Source organism: Poecilia reticulata, chromosome 14 (genome assembly GCF_904066995.2).
Source record: "Poecilia reticulata chromosome 14, P_reticulata-male-v2, whole genome shotgun sequence".
Lineage (NCBI taxonomy): Eukaryota > Metazoa > Chordata > Actinopteri > Cyprinodontiformes > Poeciliidae > Poecilia > Poecilia reticulata.
This window is the reverse complement of record NC_088843.1, coordinates 15,869,347-15,893,420: the sequence shown is the minus strand read 5'-3', so window position 1 is coordinate 15,893,420 and position 24,074 is coordinate 15,869,347. Positions and strand designations below refer to the sequence as shown.

General features: G+C 43.2%; 1 protein-coding gene across 2 annotated transcripts in view; it reads left to right on the top strand.

Annotated features, from left to right (window-relative positions):
- fam222ba (family with sequence similarity 222 member Ba) overlaps positions 1 to 24,023 on the top strand; it is a 47,674-nt gene extending 23,651 nt beyond the window's left edge. For both annotated transcript variants that reach the window (XM_008428082.3, XM_017308649.2), the window contains exons 2-3: positions 10,983 to 11,110; positions 20,338 to 24,023. In XM_008428082.3, the coding sequence (XP_008426304.1) occupies positions 11,029 to 11,110; positions 20,338 to 22,016 (1,761 nt within the window). In that variant the 5' untranslated portion in view covers positions 10,983 to 11,028 and the 3' untranslated portion in view covers positions 22,017 to 24,023. The remainder of the gene's footprint in view (positions 1 to 10,982; positions 11,111 to 20,337) is intronic.
- Positions 24,024 to 24,074: the final 51 nt, after the last annotated feature.

Genomic DNA, 24,074 nt, shown 5'->3' with positions numbered 1-24,074 from the left:
TAGGAATGCACTGGAAATGCCAGAGGAGGTTAATTTTTCCTGTTTATGTGAACTCTGGGCTTGTACGGTTCCCTACGCATGCGGGCGACCGAGGGGGCTGACTCAGACGAACAGCTGCATTGATTTGGACTTGTTTGCGGAGTACTCTGAGCAGAAACGTAAGCCGTGGGAACACCTGGAAAATGGGAGGGGAGGAGGCGGTTTCGGCTCGGCTCCTGGCTCCGTACCAGGCATACATGCATGCACAAACACACGTCTCACATGTGCAAGGCCAGCCTGGGATCCCAATCAGCAGCACTTAACAAAGCGCCCCTCTTTCTCCCTTTAATCGCAGGCTCAATTTGTCGCCGGGGTGTCGAGTTCCTGATAAGCGCTTTGACTGAGAGAGGCGAGATGGGTATTGGGAAGAACACAAAATGGATGCACCTGCTAACAAATGAAATCAAACCACTCCATCTTCATACCCCCCCTTTTTTTTCCGCCAGCTGGAACAATACTACCTCACTTTAGCTTGAAGCACATTGAGTCATTTCCCACTAAGCAGGGGGAAAAAAAGCTTGCCTCACTTACAGTGAGTAGTGAGAAGGAACTCAGACATCTGCTTTTAAACCTTTTTATAGTTGGTGTTGCTCAATCTTGGCTCGTGTTATTTGACATTGTCTTATGTGGTTTACGATCTTCTAATTCTGTTTTATGTCCGATTTAATTTTGTTTCCTCCACAGTTAAATCATGCTTTGTGCCGGTTTATCTCATAAAAGCCCGACGGGATGCATTGAAGTTTCTGGTTGTAACGTGGAAGAGGTCAAGGGGTGGGAATACTTTTGCAATGTGCTGTGTCTTTCAGAATGTAATCAGCAAGTCCTGATTGTCTGCTTGCTTTACGTTTCCTCGTCTTGCTTAAATCATCACTCTGCAGTTTGTCAGCGTAATCACACAAGGCACGCAACTTGAAAAACCACCTGCCTCAGTTCCTATGGCAGGTGATTTAGAGTCTGGTGATCCAAAACGGTGGCAGCATGTTGGAGTAACTCTCATGTTGGCTTTGATTTGATTAGACTTCATCGCTTCTTTTTGAGGGGCTGAATATTTGGTACCAATATTTGCATTTTTGTACTTTTCAACAGTTATGATGCATAACTACAGCACTGAATCCCAGAGGAGTATAAAAGGAGGTTTTATGGAAGCTCAAACCATCTCTTTGATCGATCATAAAGGGCAAGGGTCACATCCACGTCTCTGTCAGTCTAACCAACAACAAATCTGATCACTCTAATGTTTTTGAATTTCCTAATCACTCCATTTAAGCTAAATTTTGACCAACCTCCTTAGCCGCTTCCATTTTATCATTTCATGACGTCTCTTGAAAGTCAAACCTGCACAAAAAAAGCATGTGTAACGGTAACGTTTACCTTTCTTTTTGTTGGAACCATTTTAAGATGTGCTGTAGGATTTTCTCATTGTGTACGCATCGTACATTTGGGATGTTCCCTGCTTCTCTTGTGCTCCCTGTCTCCCACACTTTTTTCCAGCTGTTAAAACTGTTTAGTCAAGATGTGGTAACATGATTTTCCAAGCAGTCTTTAAACACACCACGAGCGTAAATTATGCTGGTGCCGTAACAATCACATGATCTGGGTGGGACTGACTGTCATGAGACTGCCACACGGTAAGTCTTCAGTCAGAGGCTTCTTCAGAGTTGCTGAGAGACTGGCTGCTACTGTATATCCTTCCTTCTCACAGCATCACTGTCCACATCAAGTTTTCAAAGATACTTGGATGCTATGAGTTGCCAACATTTAACTCTGGGATAAAGTGTTTTTGAATCAAACTGCTGTCGGTGTTCGTATTTTTACAGGATCAGATCATGGAGAATTAAAAAGTCTCATCGTGGTTTTCCAGTCCTGTACCAACCCCACCAGTCTGGCATTTGACAGATCTTAATGTGACCCGGCACATTGTTGTCTGGTGTGATGTGAGGATCTGTAAAGATGACGCAGATGCTGGGCACCAGCGAGGAGATGAAAGGCGCAGCGTCTCTCGCATATGTATGAGCGCTGGCTCCGAGCGTACGATCGCAGGGCCAGATTACCATGAACGTCTCCACAAGCTGTCCTAATATGTTTGATCTGCTCCGATTTTCATTCTTCAGGTCGGGTTTTGCATTTCTTCCATCTGTTGGTTTCTGATTGTTCAGCTGGAAAACGAATGACATCCTCAGCATCTACTTCTACTGTGCACCTCTGGTCTCCAGCTGTTTGCATTGAGCTGTCATCAGCTTTAATGAAGACCGGCCCCCCTCCCCCAATCTTAATCTTATCATGAATGATTGTGGAACGGCTTATTAAACTGAAGGACCGTATTTAATCAGAACTCGTTGTGAAATGCGCTACGACTAAATCAAACTCCAATCTTCTAATGTTGCTTCACGAGAGCAGTTTCTTTTTTTTCTTTTTCCTTCCTCCCTAAAATAGTCGAAGTCTGTCAAGTCTCAGAGTAGGTTGGCTTTTTCCTCACAGAGACATGCCCGGCTTCTGCTCTCCGTGGATTTGCAGCGGATAAATAAATAACTAAGCTGGCACCCCACGCTCTGGATCGCCTCTGTTTTGGCAGCCGGCGCACACGGCGTTTTCTGTCAGGTGTAAACACGTCTGTCAGTCGGTGCAGTCTGGGGGCCCCGGCCGCTTGGCATTCATGGCACCGCCAACGCTCCCTGCCTGTCCACCTGACCTTGGCTGGCCTCGACATGACTGGGCACACTTAGCGCTGCCTTCCACATTTGCGGGGCTCTTTGGGAAGCAGGGCCGCCTTAAGTGGCTGCTAGGAAGCCAACCGCAGGCTGAAGAAGGGACATCTTCACCGCCGGTGTGGTAGACTAGTAATGACCATGTGGCAGAGCCAAGCCGAGAAAGCGCATTGCCTCATCCTCTCATCGGCTCACCTATCATTCCCGTCATCTTTTCCACTGCGAGGAAACTTGGTCATCATGCATGAGGATCTGAGCTGCTGATCCAAAAAAAAGCAGGGAGGGATGAGGTCAGTTTGATAAGAAGTCTCATAGTTTCCAAGCAGCTTTCCATGTGTGACGCCGCCGCGTATGCAAAAAGACGCTGCCGCTGCTGCTCTGGCGTCGGACTGCGCTGCATTCCAGGGGCACGCTGTCTCTTTCCGCTCCATATCCACTACCTCACCTCTGGGAACTGTCAGTTTTTCATCAGTCAGTTATGAAGCGTTCACACCGTCTCCCCAGCTCGCTCACCAACTCCCCTCCCTCCGCGGAAGAGCGCTTTCCTGTAGCTGTCTTCCTTCTCTCCCACACTACCGCAGCAGTTTCGCTGCTTGACAGTTTTATCCCTGACACACAAGAAACCACCATTTTACTGACTCTCAATTAAGGCGCTACACTGCCTTGCAAAAAAGTATCCATACCACTTGAACTTTTTCAAATTCACAATACTTTGTAGAGTCGCATTTCATTGCAAATGCAGCTTCGAGTGTTTCGGGGGTATAGCTCTACCACTTTGCACATATAGAGACTGACAGTTTTTGCTCATATTGCTGTAGATTGGATGGAGAGTGTAAAGTTGCCATAGAATGTTGCCCTTATTTAGGTCTGGACTTTTACTAGGCCATTCTAGTAAATGAATGTGCTTTGATTTAAAGTATTCCTGGTGGTAAGCATGGAGTCATTGTCCTGCTGGAAGGTGAACTTGCCCCAGTCTCTAGTTTGTTTCCATCATATTTTAGATGCCTTTTTATGTATGGAGCGGTGCAGATTTTAGGCTTTTATTTACTTTTAGATTAACATTAATTAAAGCCGATCAAAATTAGCTTTAATTCTCCAGACCAGGTGACCTGTTTTTGAGGACACATTGCTTCATATTGGTAACAAGAGACCTGACCTGGACCTGGGAGGAATAACTTGTCAACATCTTTGGTTCATGGCGATGTGTAGTTAGTTTTTCCACCACACAACGTTTCTGGATGTTTGCCAGAAAGTTGAGTTTTGGTCTAACCTTTTCTTTGTTTGTTGTGTCCTCTGTGTTTTGGGAGGTTTGCACTTCTGTTGTACATTTTCCATTTTTAGATGGACTGCGCTGTGCTTATTGAGATGTTGGGATTTTATTTTATGGCCTAAACTTGAAAATGATCCACAGAAATGCTCCTGATCTGTGTTGCGTTTCTTCGTCTTCACTAATTCTCTTTAACAAACTTCGGAGGCTTTCACAGAACTGCATCGTTCAGACTTTATGTAACCACCCCACTTGGACTCTGACATTGGCTGATTTCTGAGTGTAATTGATTGGCCTGGTTGGATTTTGGTTGGAACTAACTGAAGTAAAAGCGTCTGAGCAGAAATTGCACTGCGCTATATTGTAACATTGTAGCCTAACTCTGTCGTTGGTCATCTTTTTAAATTCTCTACTAATCAATCGCCGTAGAGTGATGAGGGGCTCTCTCCCGCCTGAAAAAACCCCAATGAGCTGCCCCCCAAACTGGATGTCGTCAATATGCATTGTGTGAAACGATGACCCGCTGCAACTTTGCTACAATCCTCTGCAAAGCAGCAGAAATCCTTCTCAATCTCACGGTCTAAAGCCTAATAGCCTAATGAAGGTCTTAACAAACAATGATTTTCTTTTCTACAGTCAAGACGGCCAAGGCGAACCCTCCCTTCCCTCAACCATTTCTTTTTGACAAACTACTCTGGCTCGGTATTCAACGGTAAAAAGCCGTTCTCATCTTCGTGCTCCTTTTTTTCTTCTTTATCTCCTATTCAGAGACTTGCCTTGCAAAGAAAAGTAATTTCACTCCCTCTGTCCCTGAGAGAATCAACACGGTGAAGTTGCTCTGAATGTCGGCAGCTACATGCTTTCCCCCCCCCTTTCTTGGCTCCATTTCAGACCCATAACCTGGGGGTAAACATGCAATTAAAATAACAGCAGCTTGCTTTCTCCTCCACTCTTCCACTCTCCTTTAGCCATGAGCACAAGTCATGTGCAGTGTGCTGACTGGCTTCTTCTAATTGCCTTTTCTAATAATTGGTAAAGAAAAAAATAACATTCAAACTACAAACAAACGTGTTCCCATCTAATTTGCCTCCCTTCGTTTTTTTTTTTTTTCTCCAATATTATTTATCTTCCTCTAATGAGCTGATTTCTCTTTTACAGAACCCATTCATTACTGTTTGGGGAGATTTTAACCAATAATTTGCCTTTTGCTATTTTCTTCTGTGATTTTAGTACCTGATGGAGAACATTTTATAAAGTTACAATCAGAAATGTTGATGCTTTTATTGCAGTTTCTGGTGGAAAAACAAAGAAATTTGAGCAATTTTGTTGTATAGGGATGCAGGATACATCAGCACTAGCATCGGTATTATTTTTTAACATATTGGTATTGGTCCGATAAAACTTGGCTGATATCTGATATTTATTTGCTGTTTTCAGGAAGGGGAGGGGAAGAGGTTGGTCATGTGACAGCGATGCTGCAAAGGATTGTGGGTTGCTCAGCTGAAGCAGAGAAGCGGTGGTAAAGTCAGCAGTGTCGTTTTTTTTTTCCTCCGTGTCAAAAGGATTGTGAAATATGTATAACATGCAATATCGGTCATGTACCATCATAGAACTATTAATATCGGTATAGGCCCAAATCTTCCCATCAGTACATCCCCAATTGTTTCATTACACAAATTTAAAGCTAGGGATGCATGATATTAGATTTTGGTCTATCTGTAATGCCGATATAGTAAAACTCATTTAGCCGATGACCGATGCAATACCGATGGATTTTTTTTTTTTTTTTTTTTTCCCCCCCTCCTGTACCCACTTCCTGAAACTTTCTGGCTTTCTCTACTGTGAATTAAAATACTGCATTATCTTTGTCTAAATTTTAAAAGATAATTTAGTATAATGCTAAATGCAAATGTTAAAAAGGAGACTGAAAATTATGTAACACTTTCAACTTGTATTGTATCAAATTTATTAATCTGCTCTAAGACGATGCCAACACTCAAACTGTGCAAGTTTGACATGGTGCTGTGCTGCAGGCATCATTGTCACTGGTTAGTTGTATAAAATCAACTCCTTTTATATTGTTGTTTTGATGGAATGTCCGATATAAAATTTTACAGCCAATATCGGCCAATGACGATAACATCGTGTATTAACTAAAACATTTAATTTTCCTTCCACTTCACTTATAGGCAACTGTTTTATTGTGTTATTTATGATGACAATCAAACAGCTTGTGGTTGTAACTACTAATGGGGTGTGAATACTTTGGGAGGCCCAGTATGGGAGTGACAGCCGTAATCCACCTCAATGGCCTCCATCCCTCCTGATCCTCTTCCTATTCTGTTTTTTTTTTCTCCCCCCCACTTTCAGATGACTTTCTCGTTTCCCTTCCCCGCCGAGGAATGAAAAGAAAATATAGGTCAGCTTTTATGGGAGCAATTTGACACATGACACAAGCCATGCACATCACTTGCTCAAGTCCTGCTTTCGTCTGCTCGCTTTTATTTGTCTATAATAGAAGCTCCACAGTTATTCACACACTTTTATTACAGCTCTATAAGTAGCTGGCGGAGGCTTGCCGAGTCACAGGGGGCGTGGGGACCCAAGTAATATTTTCAGAACCCCCTGGTGTCTGTCTGCGCGAGGTTGATAGTATGAGCCGCCTGGCTTAGCTCCACAGGCCTGCCCAGCTGGCCCTGCTGCGTCTCCACACACCCAGCTCTGTCTCTTCTCATGCCAGGTGGGGGCTTGACTCTCTATCACAAAGCCACCAGGACACAGAGATGAATACCTGTTAGCTAAAACCAATTAGGACTCGGAGTCACCAGTTTATAACTAGCAGAGTTCCTGTCTGGATTTGGCTGTCGGGTCAAGTCGACCAGCAGCTTCACAGAGAAATAGCCGGCGCTAAAAAGCCTCCGCGGGGGTTTGTGGCTTTGTCGGAAGTGCCTGCGTTCGGTGTGTGTGCTGCTGGGTTTGATGTCACGGCGGACGTCAGGCTGCTGTCTGTCGGGTTTCATCTCCCCCCGCCTCTGCGCTGTAAAGCACAGTCAGCTCAGGCATTACCATAGACTGACCTTTGCCGCTACGCTCCCCGCCGCACCGTTTTCTGACATTCAGGGGCGCTGTGGGGCAGCAGGAGGGCACCGGGGGCAGTCTGCTGCATGTGTGGGGTTTTTATGCCTGCAATGTGTTGAGGGATGTGTGTATACTTGTAGGCAAAATGAACTTAGAATTTTATCACGATATTTTGTGGTGCCTTTTGTGATTACGATAAAGATTGTGATGAAACAAAAGCCAGATTAACTTTTTTTTTTTTTTCATTTGTAACTGTGTGGCTCATAGATGACAAACACAAATGCAGTTCTTGAAAATATAAGATTATCATGATAGCGGTTCTGATTAATCATTGTCACCATAATTTCCAATTAATGTTTAAAACCCAAAAAACTGTCCGTATTGTCGGGATTTATTTTTCTTTTTTTTTTCTTTTGCATTTTCTCAGCTTTTTTCTTTTTTTTTTATGAAGGTGTCGCTAAATAGCAATACATCTAAAAAAATGACTAAAATCTGTAAATATGTTCAGTTTAATGATACCAATCCTTCCTCTTTATGTGGCTGCTGTTCTGAAGTAGTGCATTATAAACAGGAATGTTTTGAAGAGCAGTATTTGTTTGTGGGGTTGTAATTGCTGTGACGCACAGCTACAATACAATATTAAAATATCATAATTAAAGTTGAGTATTACCCCCTAACTCGTATTAGAAATGGGTTTCCTCAGGATGCCGCTTAATTAGAAGAGTGTGATTAATATCACTAAGCTGCACAAAGTTGCTGCATTTAATCATATTTTTTAATTTACTGTTTGTTGATGCTCTTGTGGAGCAAACGATAACATTTTTGACCATACTGTTTGAAATATTTTGAGACATTAAATCAGATTTTCACGATAAATGATAAACGATGCGATAAATGCATTTTTTCCTCAGATTGTCGGTAGAGACGTTACCATTTTGTATTCCGTCCCAGCATCATTTCTGCTCCGCGACAATTTTTTTTTTTTTTTTGTTTGTTTTTTTCTCTTTTGCTTCTGGAAGCTTTGAAAAACAGACTCTGATCCGTCTGATACTCCGCTCTCCTCCACCCCTGAATCTGCCTGTTGTCAGAGAGATTGCTGTTATCTTTTTGCGAAATCTTGGCAACCAGATAAACGAGTGCTGGAAATCCTGCCTGCTGACATCAAGGCTCCGTACCTAAAAACCCCTCCAAGGCTGGAGGGGGAAAAAAGAATAACATATCAGGCCAATTAGAGTTAATGCATGGTGACGCGCCGTATCAAGGGCAGGGATCACCGCCATATGGCCGTCCAGGCTGAAGCGGCAGAGGATCAGGGGAACGGAGAAGGTGACGCAGCACCTCTAAGGCTCCCAGATCCGTCTGAAGACAGCAGCTCCGCCACCCACTGCTAACCACCCACCATTTTCTCCCTGCCTCCCCTTTGCCACTGTGCCCCTGCTGCACCCCGAGGTGCAACGCCCTCAGGTATCTGTGTATTACTGGCAGCTTCATTAAGCCTTGTTTTTCTTCTCTCACTGGGAGGATTTAAATGAGCTGTCATCCTGACCTTTTTGAGCTCTTGTTTTTTTTTTTTTTTTCTTTTAGAGCCACCCGTCTTTCAGTCTTGCCACCTTTCTCTCCGGCTTTGTCACTCTTTCCTCCTCTTGTCTATCCTCCCTGCGGGTGGGAAGACACTTTTAAGCCATCACCCTGCGGCAGGCAGGCATGCCAAGGTTGTTTTGTTGGTAATTGCCTCTCTCATAGAAGCTTTTTGTCTGCGCACACTTGCCGCCCTCCTCTGATGCCACACAGCTAACGGGGAGGGCACGGACTCTGTAGACTTGATTTGCTCCCTGACTGTTCTCCCGGTGCTGATTAAGCAAGCATCTGTTGTGTTTGGAATACAGCGGCAAGCCAAGTGGAGCATGGCTAACTATTCCCCTTTCCTTCCTGTACAGAGTTATTGTACGACGTGGCTGACATTTATAGGAGCTACAGCTGTCCTCCTATTTTCCTGACATTAACTCCACTGCTTTTATGTCCCTAAAACAAAGGTCTCTTTTAGTTCTTGAGATCCACCAGGTCTTTCAGAAATATTCTCTCAAGCAAATGCAAACGTTTTCCGATCCTAAAAATGAAATCCAAATGCATAGAATCTGCCCTTTAGAGGATTCCACTGTCTCTGTGCTTTTTGCCAGACACTTCCTTACTGTTGATGATCTAATATTGACACATCACCCACCCATATGTTTAGGGTTGTTGACCAGCTGGAACAGAACCTCCGCCTTGGGCCTAGCTGGATATCTGGGAAAAGAAATTCCGTTTTGGCCTTTCAGCCACATCTTTTTGTCGCATCACTGAAAACGGTGGAGATATGAGAGAGCTCCATGTTGGCATTGTGTACATAAGAAAGCAGATTTTTACGGTCTTGTGCATTACAGTCTGAAACAAATAATGCACCAATACATCAACATATATGTTTTGGCACAATTCTCAATCGACATGGTGTTTTAACTTTAGATTCTAATACATTATTTAAAAGTGTCTGTGCACACAAATGAGCGTCATGTTTAATTCCCAACAGGAAGTTTGGTTGTTCTGAAGCAATCCGATTGGCTGACAGGTTTAGCGTTGTGCTACACTGCCCCCTCCGTGTTTGGCATGTTTAAAAAAACATTGAGGCAGATTCGTGTGGGTTTATGTGGATGAAAACTCTCCTGAGATGGACGCTGTGGGTACAGTATTTTTAAAACGACGTGGAGGAAATATTCGTTTGACTGCAGACCAGGCTACTTGTGGATAAGTCTCGAGCTTTTTGCAGCTTCCAACAAGTTTTCTTCCAGTGTTGCTCTGCATTGAGCTCCATTCATCTTTTCATTGGCTTCCTTTTTGAACAAAGGCATCACCACTTCATGATGCTGTAATGTTTCATGATGGAGATATTTTTGGGTTTGACTGGAGGCTTGAAATTCTCATAAATGCTTGAATTTCAAAGTAGGTGTTTTTAAGGTTATTTGTACTTGAAACTAGATATTTGAAGATAATAAAGACACATACACATTTTTTTCTCAATGCCTGAAGTGAAATCACTTCAGGCAGTGAAGTGATTGTTTTAAGTCAGAATTTCCAAAATTATTTCTCTTTGTGGGAATATTTATTAGATTTTTTTTAACTCTCCTAGACCATTGAGCTGTGAGAACATGGTTGGTGGAAAGCACCAGTGGTGTGAAAATTTACCTTCAAAATGCTTAGAAAGTTCTTGAATTTTACTGTGGGAAACGTGTAGCAACCCTGGATATAGTGTTAAGTTTTCCAAACACTCGTACCGTTTTAAACCTCACCTAAAACCTTTAGTTTATTGATTAGATGACCTCTAAAGGAAACTGGCTCCAGCAGAATTTATTGAGGGGTGTCAAAGTTGAGGAGGGCGATCACAAATGCACCGAAACCAAATATATATCCACTGAAGTCTGTTGAAAATGTGGAAACTTTGCCGGACGACCTACCTGAGTGAATGATTTCTCCTGCCGTGGTCTGCGCCGGGTGCAGAGGTAAAGCTCTGGTAGCGGGGTCTGACTAGCTTGCATGCAGGGCGAGTCGAAGGAGAAGGCGGGGAGACTGGGTCGATTTAAAACAGCCAGTCCCTCAGGCCCAGTCTGCCCGTTTCACTTCAGCTGTTTGATGTTTAATTGAAGTTGTTATTGGCTTCAAATGTCACCTTACCTGATGCTGCAGGTGTGAATCAGTTTCTAATTGAAAGCTAACTATGTCCTCCCTGGCCCCGTGCCTCCAGGGAGCAGCTCCAGACTTCTATTAGTCCAGACCCAGGCTCTGTATCGCCACGCACCATGTGCTGCCTCGCAGTTATGTCTGACCTCTACCCCCTCTCTCTCCCTCCCTCTCTCTCTGTGCAGTGTGAGGAGAAGTGCGTGTCCCATGTTGCATTAGTGTCTGTGTGAAATGCTGGCCTGTCTGCCAGGGCCAGGTGACCTCCCCCTCCAGCTTCTCCCCCACACGCAGATGAACACTGGACCGCAGAAATGTAAGTACTGATCTCAGGACACACACAAAATTACAATCTCAATGCAAGCAGATAAAATTCCACATCTCCAGCTCTTTTTTTTTTTTTTTTTCACTCACGGGGGAATATTTTTGTTCTCCTCGAGCGCAAATCTGTCTTCAAGGGAAATTAGGATGAACTGCGCCATTAATTTGCTGATGAACTAGCTCCCCGCCCCTCTCCCTCGTCCCCCGCGAAGACGTGTCTGTCACAACAGCGCGGCCCTGCGTGCTTTACCAGAACGCAGCCGTCGCGGCAGAGTGTTAAACACAGCCATCTCGCCTAATTTTCACCATCAGGAAGAGTCGGTTACTGTCAGACTTGCAGACAGATTGCGGCTGAGTGGTTTTGCCCCGCTGATCTTGTAATGCGAATGAATTTAAGATGCAATCTGCTGCCCTGGTTTAACAGCAGACTTGTCAGTGCCTGCCAGCTGAATTAAATGTGTTTGAGTTTTACTACCCGACTGCTGACAAACTAGAGACTTTTGAGCATTGCCAACCAGCAGTTAAATGGAGAAGTTAAGGTCACTAAGAGCAGAGGCTGACTCTTGGTGAGTGGTGAATGCATAATCAGAACAAATGAAGTGTTGAAGTTTTATTTTGAACTGCTTGCAAAACATACTGCTTTTATGGTTTAATTTCTATATTATGACAGAGTATTGGGGCCATGCTAAGGAAATATTAACCCTTTCATGCATATTGGTCACTACAGTGGACAGCTGTCCAAGTCATTTTCTTGTGCTTCTTGTGGATTTTTATGTTATAAATGCACACAGACCACTGAAGTGGACGCTAATGCATCATAAAATACAGTATCAACTGCTGGTCATCAGCTGCAAATGCAAGAAATAATTTTAGTTAAATCCAATATGGCTGACGGACAAAAAACCCATGCCGACCGACCCGGTCCTTCCTTCTACTGTAGAAGACACTTACAGGTAAAAAAAAATATTGTGACATCAGATAACCCCTAAGGAACAATACTACTGATGTATTTTTCAAATAACAACTTTGTATTTGGAGAAAATTACAATTGATCACCTAAAAAAAAAAAAATTACAAATATTTTTTTCCTACCTTTAATGCCATAAAATAAAAAAATGTGAAAAAAATCCTGACACAAAGTATCATAATTCATGCATGAAAGGGTTGAAATAAAATTACAAGAATAAAATTGTATGAGAATAAAGTCACAACAATGAGAACAAAGTCATAACTGTATTCTTGTGATATTACTTTATTCTTGTGCAACTTTGTGTTTGAAATATTATGACTTTATCCTTATTATTTCAGCTTTATTTGTGGGATATTATGACTATTCTCGTAAAACTGATGATTTTCCTGAAGTATCAATTTATTGTCATATTTTTTCGGCTTTATTTTCACATGACTATTCTCGTAATATTATGAGAGCCATTCTCTTTTATTCTTTATTTTTTCAAAGTATGGCCTTCGTCATTATATATAAACATATATTTCATCAAAGCGTCTGATCATATCACAATAAAACCAATATGATTGCGATCCTTTACGTTTTCCAGCTTCACTGTATCACAGTCTCCTTTTTTTCCCATCCAAGTTTTTGAGTGGAAGCTCAGTCCCAGCCTGACCCATTTCTATTCCATTCCAGCATTTTTTTTTTTTTTTTCCTGAAATGCTCCTGCTCATCAAGACTGTAATTTCAGAATCACAGTAATCAGCCAACCCCCAGGAGATCAGCGAGCATGAGGGAGTCTGCTAAGTGCCGGCGTCTGTTGCCTCTCTCAGGCAGCCCTGTGACACGGCGCAGCCATCAGCCCAGACTGTTTCTCTGCTCTTTCCTCATTTCTGACACACCAAGACACATCTGAGCACAACTGGAGTTCATTTTGTTTTTTCTTGCCCAACACTGTAATGCATTTACGTGATGGAGTGAGAGACGCGAGTAGCACGGCGATTCCAAGAAGTGCAATTTCGCTCCATTTTTCTGTCCCTTTTACTTTTATAATGCTCTCTCCTTTTCATCTGTTCTTCAAACAGATGCTGCTACATGAAAAGACACGGATCCCGTTTCATTCGCTCTTAATTGTTTTATCAAAGAGCCAAAGAAAAATTCGGTTCACTCGGAGCTATTGTGCGGCGTCGGACCCAGCACCTGTAGCTCACGTCCGCTGTGTTAGCATCTTCATTCTCAGTCCACATAACTCAGTCTCTCCTTGGTACAGATGTATCAATACCTACAATGTAACCATTACAACCAATTCCAGGGATAAAGTTTCCAGTACCCCAGGATTTCAAAACTATTTTAGCATTGACCTAATGCTAACCTTTTGACCAACTGGTAACTCTGGATTGGATCAATCAATTTTATCTATAAAGCACTCTTTATACTAAAAGCAGCTCAAAGTGCTGTACAGATCAATAAAAGCAAACAAAAACAATTACCCGCTCCAACCCCACATGGAAAAAAAAACAACTGCATGAAAAATGCACAGACTAAGCAGAAATGATTCAGTTCAGGAAATGCATTTAAAAAGTCGAGTCTTGAGTTGCTCTTAAAGACGGCAATGTTTTCTGCAGGTTTTCTGGCAGACCGTTCCACAAACGGGGTCCATAATACTGGAAAGAAGCCTCACCATAAGTCTGTTCTGACTCTGGGAACTGTTAGTCTAGTGCCAGAGGACCTCGGGGTTCGCAAGGGGCTCATCAGCTCTGCAAGATAATACGGTGCAAGACCATTAAGACATTTAAAACCACTAAAAGAATCTTAAAATCAGTCCTGAGACGTACTGGGAGCCAATGCAGTGATTTTAAAACGGGTGTGATGTGAGCCTGCCTTCTGGTCTTGGTTGGCACTCGAGCTGCAGAGTTTAGTAACAGCTGAAGGCTGTGCAGGTTTTTTTTTATTTTTTTTTTAAGGGAGACCAGAAAGCAGGGTGTTACAATAGTCTATATGGCTGGAAATAACTGTCAGTATCAATATTATCAACGGAGAGAGTAGGCTGAACTCTGGCTATATTTTTTTAGATGATAAAATGCATCCATCCATTTTCTTCCGCTTATCTGGGGTCGGGTCGTGGGGACAGCAGCTTCAGAAGGGAGGCCCAGACTTCCCTCTCCCCAGCCACTTGATAAAATCCTGTTTTAACTATTTGTTTAATATGTGTAATAAAAGTGAGTTCAGAGTTGAACGCCCAGGCTTCTGACTTGGTTTGAAGGTTTAAAAGATGCAGTTTGTATTTTTGAATAATAATGTCCTTCTGGTAACTTATCTTTTGTCCTGGTTGAGCAGGAGGAAGTTCTGTGCTATCCAGGTCTTTATGTCTGAAATGCAATTAAAAAGGTACAGTGATTGGCTGGGGGTCGTCCTGACACAATGAGATGCATAGCTGAGTGTCATCACCATAACTGAAGCTGATTTTTATGGTTCCTAATGACTCCACCAAGAGGCAACATGTACAAATTAAAAAGTAAAGGACCTAAAATAGAGCCTTGGGGGATGCTGTAGTTAACATCATGGATCTGTGAGGATCAGACACTGTAGGGATCATAAGTTATGTAGGGATTCACCTGTTAGGTGGGGTGTCTGTTGATTAGAAGGGTCTTACAGACCAAAATTCTGGCCGTAATGGAAAAGTAACAAGAGGAAAGCGGTTGTTTTAATTCCTGTTTGAAGTTTACCACAATCCATGTTGGGGACACAGCCAATGTGGACGAAGGTGCTCTGTGTAGAGTTTCAGCTTCTTTTCTTTTTTTTTTTTTTTTTTTTTTTTTTTTTTTTTGGTCGACACACAGAACTTTGACTTTGATCTTGAGTAAAAATGTTCACCTCAATTCTTCAATGGACTTGGATTACTTTGGAATTGTGGTAAAGTCTGATGCTCAGATTTTCATTAAACCAAGATTTTTAAGACTCGAGGGCAAATTGAGTTTTATTGGAGCTCACCAGGTGCTGTCGACACTTGGAAATGTATAATTTGCTGACATTATATAAAAAAAAAATTTGGCTGAGATTCCCTTAGAGAGGGCAAATAACTAGGTAGTAAGACGAGACATGATTCTCATACAGAAGGGAACATTGATTCATAAACATGTAGGCACAAAAGATTGCAAGGTTTAACAATGTGCTCTTTGCTCAGACTTCTCATCTCTTACTCGCAGAGGAAAATGTGTAAACCAAAACTGCCAGCAGGTTTTAAAATGGACTGAATCAGCAAATGAATCTTGTTGTTGAACCCTTTCCTCTAAGTGCTCCGCGTCTCTCAGCCGACCAGCCGGCCTCCTCTGCTGCGACTGAATCTGGGGACGCGAGAGTCGTTTAAAGTTACAAGCTTGCAGGTTGCTGTCAGAGACGAGGCCAGAGCAACTGCTCTATTTATCATCAGGGAGTGACTGTTAACAGATGATGGCTGTAAAGTGTAAAGGCTGTCGGAGGAGTATATCAAGTGAAGAAAACAGCCCATTTTCCTCTCAGGAAGACTCGAGAGCCTTGAAGTGGCTCTTGTTCCTCGGTTCTTATAGGCAGAACAAATGGAACGCAGCTGGGCCGCTTCTTAGGCACTAATCGACAAACTATTTTTTCCCTTCTTGGTCTTGTTTATTTATAAAGGTTATATTGCTCTATTGGTATCGGCTTCCTCAAAAGTGCAAAAAGTAGGCAGGAAGAGGTTTCATGTGAAATGCCCCCTCCTCCTCTACCCACAAACAAAAAAATACCACTTGTCTAATTTGACACAGAGCCTTCAGTTCTAATTTCCTGCTCATGTGCGAAAACTGCAATTTCCAGCAGCACGAGCTCCCGCTTCCCCGCTGCTTAAACCTTTCTCAATAAAAACAGTAGTTTGAATAAAAGAAACCCTAATTAGTGCCTGCTGACTGTGCACTTGTGTTCCAATCAGCTCTCTAGCAGTGGGATAATTAGCGCTTGGCCAGAGTGGGCCCTTTTTTCCCCCGCTTCCTCCTTGGCAACGTACTTAGCTGGAGATCTGAGAGATAATATGCTCCATGCCACTAGCAGTCACCAACATGTTTTCCCCCGTATTCCTCATTAACCTTCCCTTCATGCTCGTAGCTCTTCAAATAATCCAGGTTTCAGGTTATTTCTAATAAGCTACATTTGTTTGGTAGAGGATATATCGGCTGCCGACAGACCTTGCCAACACAAGGTCTTAAGACCTTGTGGTCCTCAGGTGGGAAGGACAAAGCTGTGCATCATCAGTGTAGCAGTAGTATCAGAAGCCATGGGATCGGATGATTTGACCCAATATTGTGATGACTTAAGTCTTAATTATGAAACGCTCAAGATGTTTTGTGACTTGCGGCAGATCATGGCGCTCTCTTCCTTCTCACTCCCATCCCTTTCTTCTGCAACACACGAGGCGGCGGGAGGTTTTCACACCATGCGGGCTTTGTCAGAATCCCCGACTGTGGTTATATTTTCCAGTAAAATCAGCCCTGTATTTATTCAGTCTGTTCCTGTCACAACGAGACATCATTTCCAACAAGATCATTAATCATTCCTTGTATTTGACAAGCGAAACCTATCCTCAGCATGTCTGTGTGCTTGTGTGGAAGTGTTCATTTCTCTCTGTTTGCTTAGCCTGGCATTTATTCCGTGACAGACAGACACTGGGGCTCAACGATGGCGGGTGTCAGGCTCCAGCTTCTTGGCCCGGACCCCTGCATTAATGAGGGTGCCATCAGTGGGCTGAACACTTTGTTTCAGTGGAGCCTCCCCCCCCATGTGCGTGTCTGTGTGCCGCCCCATACCAGCCCCCACACATCACTACCCATTGTTTCCTGCTCACAAATAAAGCAGGAATTAATCAGCCGATTGGCACGACTACCAGCTCTGCTTGGTCCGTGCCCCTCACTTCAGCCGCTTTAGCTCTGAGCCTCATCCCACGAGGTTAGTCCTACTGCTGAGACTGAGACTGAGCCGAAGCCCTCGATCACATTAACTGCAGACTTCCGGCAGAATCTCACATACTTGATTTATTCCCATTTCTGCACCAAAGTCAGGTGACTAATTAGCTGTGAAGAAATTAGTTTTGCCTGGGCTAATTGTACCTTCTCCCCTGGTCAGAGGAAAAAAAAAAATTAAAGGCAATTGTGTCACAGGTGTAGTTCATATTTTTATTTGTCATTCTTGTAACTGCTTTGAAAAAATACTACTTTGGAAATGTGAACTATGGACATCCAGCATCTATGATGCTGAAACATGTTTAGCATTGAGATGCTGTTTTAGGCGTGAAAAGGCTCGATGGGCGAATTCGTTTCTGCACAACTTTAACACAACTGTGGTCTTTTCCAGCGTCTCGTCAAGATTGTTTTCTGGAGCAAAAGTTAAACCCCAGTGGTCCAAGAGAACCAGCTTCTCAATTCATAAAACTGGGAAAGTAATAGCTTTTTTTTTTTTTTTTTTGCCATTCCTCACCATCAATCAGTTAATACTGCATGTTGATCATTATTCTCTAATGGAAACTTGATGACCCCAAGTAGCCACTGTTTGGTGCAGTTCCCTACCAAAGAACATTGTGCTCTCTGTATGCATGGGGGAAAATATATGGACCCATTAAACAAGCTGGAATATTGAAAAGTCCATTAATTTCAGGAACTTTATCACTAAGTGAAACACATTTTTAGATTAATTGCACACAAACTGGTGTTTCCCAGCCTTTATTTCCGTTTACAGTAATGAGAACATGACATTTAAAATTAGAATATTACTTCAGATCAATAAAAATATGTATAATACAGAAATGTGGGTTTAATGAAAAGTATGCATAATGCCAACTTAAAGGTTATTTTAAAAGGTAGTTTTAATCTGACAAACGAACCTCGTCATATATGACTGTATGTGGGTCATCTTTCAGCCGGTCACTAACAAAATTAGTCAGTTTCCCACCACATCCGTCATGCATATCATTTCTTCCTCAGACACAGAAAGTCAATAAATGGAATTTCCTAGAAAATGTGACCAACTTGCAAAGTTTACTTAAGTACAAAGTAGAAGAAATGCTTCAGCCACCATTACTTTGAAAAAGGTTTGTAAAGTTACCAGTAACTGTACGATTACGGGATTGTCCTTTGAGGAAAAATATAATCAAATCAAAGAATGTAAAATCCATCTATTTTTCACCATCTAATAAGGTAACAACAATGAATTTTATCGTTCTGATTATGCTAAAATTGGGCTGGTTGTGCATTGGAATCTGCTCAGATTTAAAACGACGAAGAAAAAAGCCAACAGATTAAATTGATCATTTTGACATGTAAACCAACTACTTTCGTGGCGGCTGTTGCCGTTTTTGAACAACCTCACGCCCTCCCACATTCGCAAATAGGCAATCATGTTCACATTGTCACTCTGGCATTGTTAAATTTAGTCACAGTGCTTAGCAGGTGCAGCAGAAGTGTGTGTGAGCCGAGTCCTAGGAGGTGTTCCTGCACATCAGAGACGCTGCCTCTGTGTCTGATTAGTTGTCTGCTGTCATGGAGGGGCTGCTCTCTGCATCTCTCTTTCACTCTGTGTGTTCTTTTTTTATTTCTCCCTGTAGCAGCCACAGGGGACCATTACTGCCTCTCTTCTTTGTTTGGTTTGTGATTCACCCACTACATGGCAGCCCACCCTCAGCACTTATTCTTGGCCTGAATGTGTCAATTAGACCCCAGTAATGGCTTTTGACCTGAAAGCCACCAACAACTGTACTTTTACTGGATTTCACTGGAATCCGGATACGTCAGCTTTGATATTTTCTGCTAAGAGGAAAAACCCCGACCTCATCTACATCTGGTGATCATGCCAATGGGAGCTGCTGGTTTTGAGGAGAATGCCATTACACTCGATTGCTTTCTAATATTATCCAGTGAAAACCCAGTGCAAGCATTTGCCCTTGAAAATCTGTTTTAATTCAATTTCAGTACAAATATGTACACATTTTTAACCATTTCCAAATCGTTAACGGGGGATTCGGGAAGCTTGTGGAAGAACATGCTCCAGTCAGATGAGGCCAAATTTGATCTTGTATAGTAGAAATCTCCCTCTGCACATTGACCTCAACACCCTGTCCATATGAAGAAACGTGGTGGAAGAACCATCATGCCACATGGAAGGACAGAATTTGGCAGGGTTACCTTGTGTCCTTAAAAAGTCTTAAATTCACACAAAGAAAAGTTGGGCTTAAATACACTAATCACTGCTCTTAAATGTTGTGGCAGGCCTATTTAATCTTACATATTCTCATACATTTTTTGTTTTCTCATGGGATTTTACTGCTAGGTAAAAGTTAGTCGCACACAGACATCTTCATTGTCCTATATCTAGAAGTGGCAGTAGCTAGCTGCTAATACACTCCTGTGAGCTAGCTTTTTTTTTTGAGTCTCGTGGATGAGTACAAATTTATTTCCATTTTTTGCCACTAGCTCGCTTTGTCTAGCTCAAAAGAAAATATCTTAAGTGAGAGAGGTCATAACAGTAAAACAGCAACACCTCTTGGGATGTTTAAGTGTCTAGAAAAAACGGTGACAAGGAGGAGAGTCGGAGGGAACGGCTTTATGCCTTTTTAACAAGTTGTAATCTGTCAGAGTAACATTTTTATATTATGAAACGGTTTTTCTTCATAAGATTTAAAACTTGTCTTGTTTAAATGAGAAACTAACGAGAAACTTTGGTTTTAACGAGTTTTGCATCTCTTTACAACGTGAAAATTTCTCGTTGGGAGATGCTGCACATGAATTTACCATAAGGCTAGGTACATTCAGGGGAAAAAAAAAACGTTTAAGCTTGACGATATGAGGCTTTGTCTAGGTAAAAACAAAATATCTTGTTTAAGTGAGAGAGGTCACTTAAACAAGATGTAGAGAGCATATGGCTCTCTACAGCGGGGGGCTGTAGAGAGCCATATGCGGTGCCAAGAGCCACAAACAGACCGCAGACGTTTCTGCTATACTTGGTTGTAATGTATATTTATAGTTTTTTATGTCTTAAATTTCATTCAAGTTGATATTAAAAATGCTTAAAAAGGCTTACATTTGACTTGCTAAAACCTGCAGATACTCTGGTTCATGTGATGCATCATTTATTATGTTAACGATTGTGGTAATAACATGACAAAATGTGAAACGGATCAATAATTTCAGCTAGATTGAATTGTCAGTTTCATTTTGCCTCCCTTGTTTTTTTTTCTTGCCTTCCTAACTCCATCTATCCTGGTTCTCCTCCTCCAGGGGACACCACACAAAGGATGAGATCAGCTCCGTTTCCAACCCCTGCAGAATTGGACGCATATGCTAAGAAGGTTGCCAACAACCCCCTCACCATCAAGATCTTTCCCAATAGTGTCAAAGTCCCCCAGCGTAACCACGTGCGCCGCACTGTCAACGGGCTGGACACGTCGGGCCAGCGCTACAGCCCTTACCCCCCCTCTCAGGCCAGTGCGAAGACGGGCCTCCTCGCCATCATCAAGGCGCCCTCGGTCAAAGGCGTCCTGAAAGATTTCGACGGTAGCCGGGCTCGCTTGCACTCTGAAGTCAGTATGAACCCTCCCACTGGACCCTATCAAGTGGCTTCAACCAGCACTTTAAACCACCACCCACCTCTGCCCAGCCTGCCCCGGCCCCAGCACAGCTTGACCCACCAACAGCAGGACCTGCCTCAGACTTTACACCTACCCCTTTCTCAGCCGCAGGCTCACACTCAGAGTCTTAGACACCCTCCTCCTTTGGCCCTGCACCCTCAGGGGCCAAGTAGACTCCAGACTTTGACCCAACACCCAGCCCTCGGCCACCCGCAGGGCCCCCCCGCAGTCATGCTTCAGCAACAGCTGCCGCCTGGCCCGCAGGCGAGCAGAAAGCTGCCGGATGGCGACGCGCCACCTAACGTTACCGTCTCTACCTCAGCCATTCCACTCTCGATGGCCGCCGGGATGCACCAAGTCCGGCAGGCCGAACTGAGCAGCATTGTGCATCAGCTCAACCAGTTCTGCCAAGCGCGGGGCCAGGGCCCGGGGGTCAACTCCATGTGCGAAGGCCACCTCGCCAACCCCAGTCCCATCAGTCGCAACCTGCTCATCAGCGCGTGCTCCAGGGTCTCCATGCACAGTAACCCGGCCACGCCTGGCTTTCCCCCACCCAACTGCGTCATTGGCCCCCAAGAAAAAGCCACTGCTCCGATGGGAGCACACCCCCCGCCCAGCGTGGCCGGTTTGAACCACTTGCCTTCCAACCACGCTGACCCGCAGCATCTGCAGCATCACGTTCACCCCCAACCGAATCCGCTCCAACACACCGCCCAGCAGCAGCAGCAGAAGATGCGCTCCTGGAACCCCCATCAGCTGACCCACGTCCCCCATATTCAGAACAGCATGACGCACCTCTGCAAACAGCCTTCTAGGGACCCATCCTTCCAGTTCAAAGGCATGGGCTACCCTGGGGAAGTGCTAGGCGGTCAGCCGTACTCGCTGAAGCCTCCGTTGGACCGGCCCACCCCCTCCCCACCTGTCAACAGTAACATGCCCGGCCCCATGGCCCACTACCCCAACAGCCACTACTTCCAGTCCCACATCTGGAGCAGCAGCATCCTTCCCACACCCAACAGTGACAGCTCGGGGTCTCAGGACGTAGCCATGCCATTCCACAACGCCGGCCCTGGAGGGTGTACCACGCTGGACTGTGGGCCCCCTGGGGCTCCCCATTACAGGCTCGCAACAAGCTCTACCACGTCCTCGTCCGGCCAGACTAATCTGATGCAAACGGCAGATTACTTGGGTGGGGACTTCCAGACGCCCTACTTCCGCGATCAGAATCTCGGGTTGATGGGCAAGATGCACAGGCCCCCTCTGAGCAGGGTAGGTCCAGAGGTCGGAGATGGCAGAACCGCTCTCATCCAGCACCCAGGGTACAGATAAGCTATGGCCTTGTCTCAACAACCATTATCAAGCCCCCTTGTTTAGTCTTAAGAAAGGAATCACAAGAATAAAACTCAACAGATAACCTAAAGGACATCAAGTATTAAAGAGGGTAAAATAATATATTTAACGCAGAACAATAGTTTTTTTTTTTTTGTTTCTTTGTTTCATCTTGCAAGTGATCAATTCCTTGATTTTTAGTTTTGCTTTTTTCTGGCTCCACAGGTAGCTATTATTTCCTGAAGAGTGTGTGTGTGTGAGGGCGTGTACGTGCGTGCGTGTGTGTGTGTATATACACACTCGTAATCCTCTCTGCTTCTTCCTCGACCATACATTGAATTTCTGTGCCTGGATTTGAACAGATTCCGTGTTATCTCTACTTCAGATCCGTAACGTGACTTTTCTTATGCATGTAAGAAAGAAGTAAGTTATCGCTCACAGAAAAATGGCGACATCAGCTGATATTTTTGCTTTTTTTTTTTTTTTTTTTTTTGTGATTTTTACAGGACAGTATCAGGAATCTTTTGGCTGTGACTGGTTTAGACTTCACTTTGGTGGTGACGCTAAAATTAAGTACAATCACTTCCATGCAGAGAAAAGGAGACTGATGGGAAAGGGGCTACAATAACAAGTAGGATACATGTCAGCAGAGGTTTTTGTTCTGTTAATTTATTTGTATAATAGGACTACTACAGATGAACTCCTTTCATTTGGTAAACGAAGCATGTAATCAGGTTGTTTGTACATTATGAAGATAAAGCGGGAGCAAATATGACAAAAAAAGCCAATGCTCTGTTCTGCTTATAATGCTGCAGTGAATTCAGGTAATTAAAAAAAATAAGCCTTGTTGCTAGAGCCACATCTGGTGACAAGATTCAGAAATACTAAGGGCAGAAAATAATGAAAACCGTTTCCCTCCTCTACCTTTAAAATGGCCAAAGTCAGGTTGATGAAGACACACCAGTATGAAATTGTGCCATCACATCTTTGTCTACTTTTCAGACTTTTTTTTCCTTTTTTTTGTAACAAAATGTATTACTTGAATGTCAAGGCTCTTCGTTTTGCAGGTATCGAAAGGGATCTGTCGGCTTTATGGACACTGAAGAAGTTTGTTTCAATGTGATGCAGAATCTAAAGCCAAGGCGGGCCTTTCTAACCTCCCGACCGGGTTAGGAACCGAGTCACATGTGAGTTGCTACTGATGCTGATGTGAAGTCTGCTCTAATAGACCAAATTGATCACTTGCAAGATCGTTCGGAGGGTAAACGAAACCGGCATTTCGGTTCGACGTGAAAAACAGCAAATGCATTGTTTATTTTCTTGTACACTGGCTTACCTACTAGACTACTGTAACTTTTAATGATTGTGTGTGAATGCTGCCGGCGCAGTTAAAAATGAGCGTTGGCGTGTGTGCGCAAGTGTGTATGCGTGTGTGTGTGTATAATACCACAATGACACCTATGTTTTGTTCACCTAACTCCCTAACAGCCCTTAAAAAGCCTTAAGTGTTTGGTCCTTGGACTTTCCTTTGACAATGAGCATGGTTTTAATAAAAAAAAACCCAAATAAAGGAGGAGGGAAAGGACATACAGAAACAGCAATTTCTTTTTTCTTTTTGCCTTTTAATTTGAATGAAGATTTTTTTTTTTCTTCCATCGAGCAATTCCTTAGATTCCTTATGGTTGGAAAGCAAGAAAAAGGAGGAATATTTTGTAATTATATATTTTTAGCAACGTGTAGTTACTGAGCTGTAACTTTTTTTTCTTTTTTTTTCCAGTTTCAAAGCTTCAGTTTGCAGTTGTGACTATTTATGATACTTGATTTGCTTGTTATTTAAAATTTATTTTCCTCTTTTGTTTCTTGTACTATTGCTGTGAAATGGAAGAAGGTCCACGAGGCTTTCTTTTGTCATTCTGTACGACAGATAAGAGGCAAGAGCGTGAGAGTTGTGCTACTCTTTTTGTAATATTGTAATAATAAAATAAAGTTCTAATTTATGCTTTGAAATGTGTCGGAACTGTCATTTGGACGAGTCGGGCCTGATTTGATTCGCGTTTG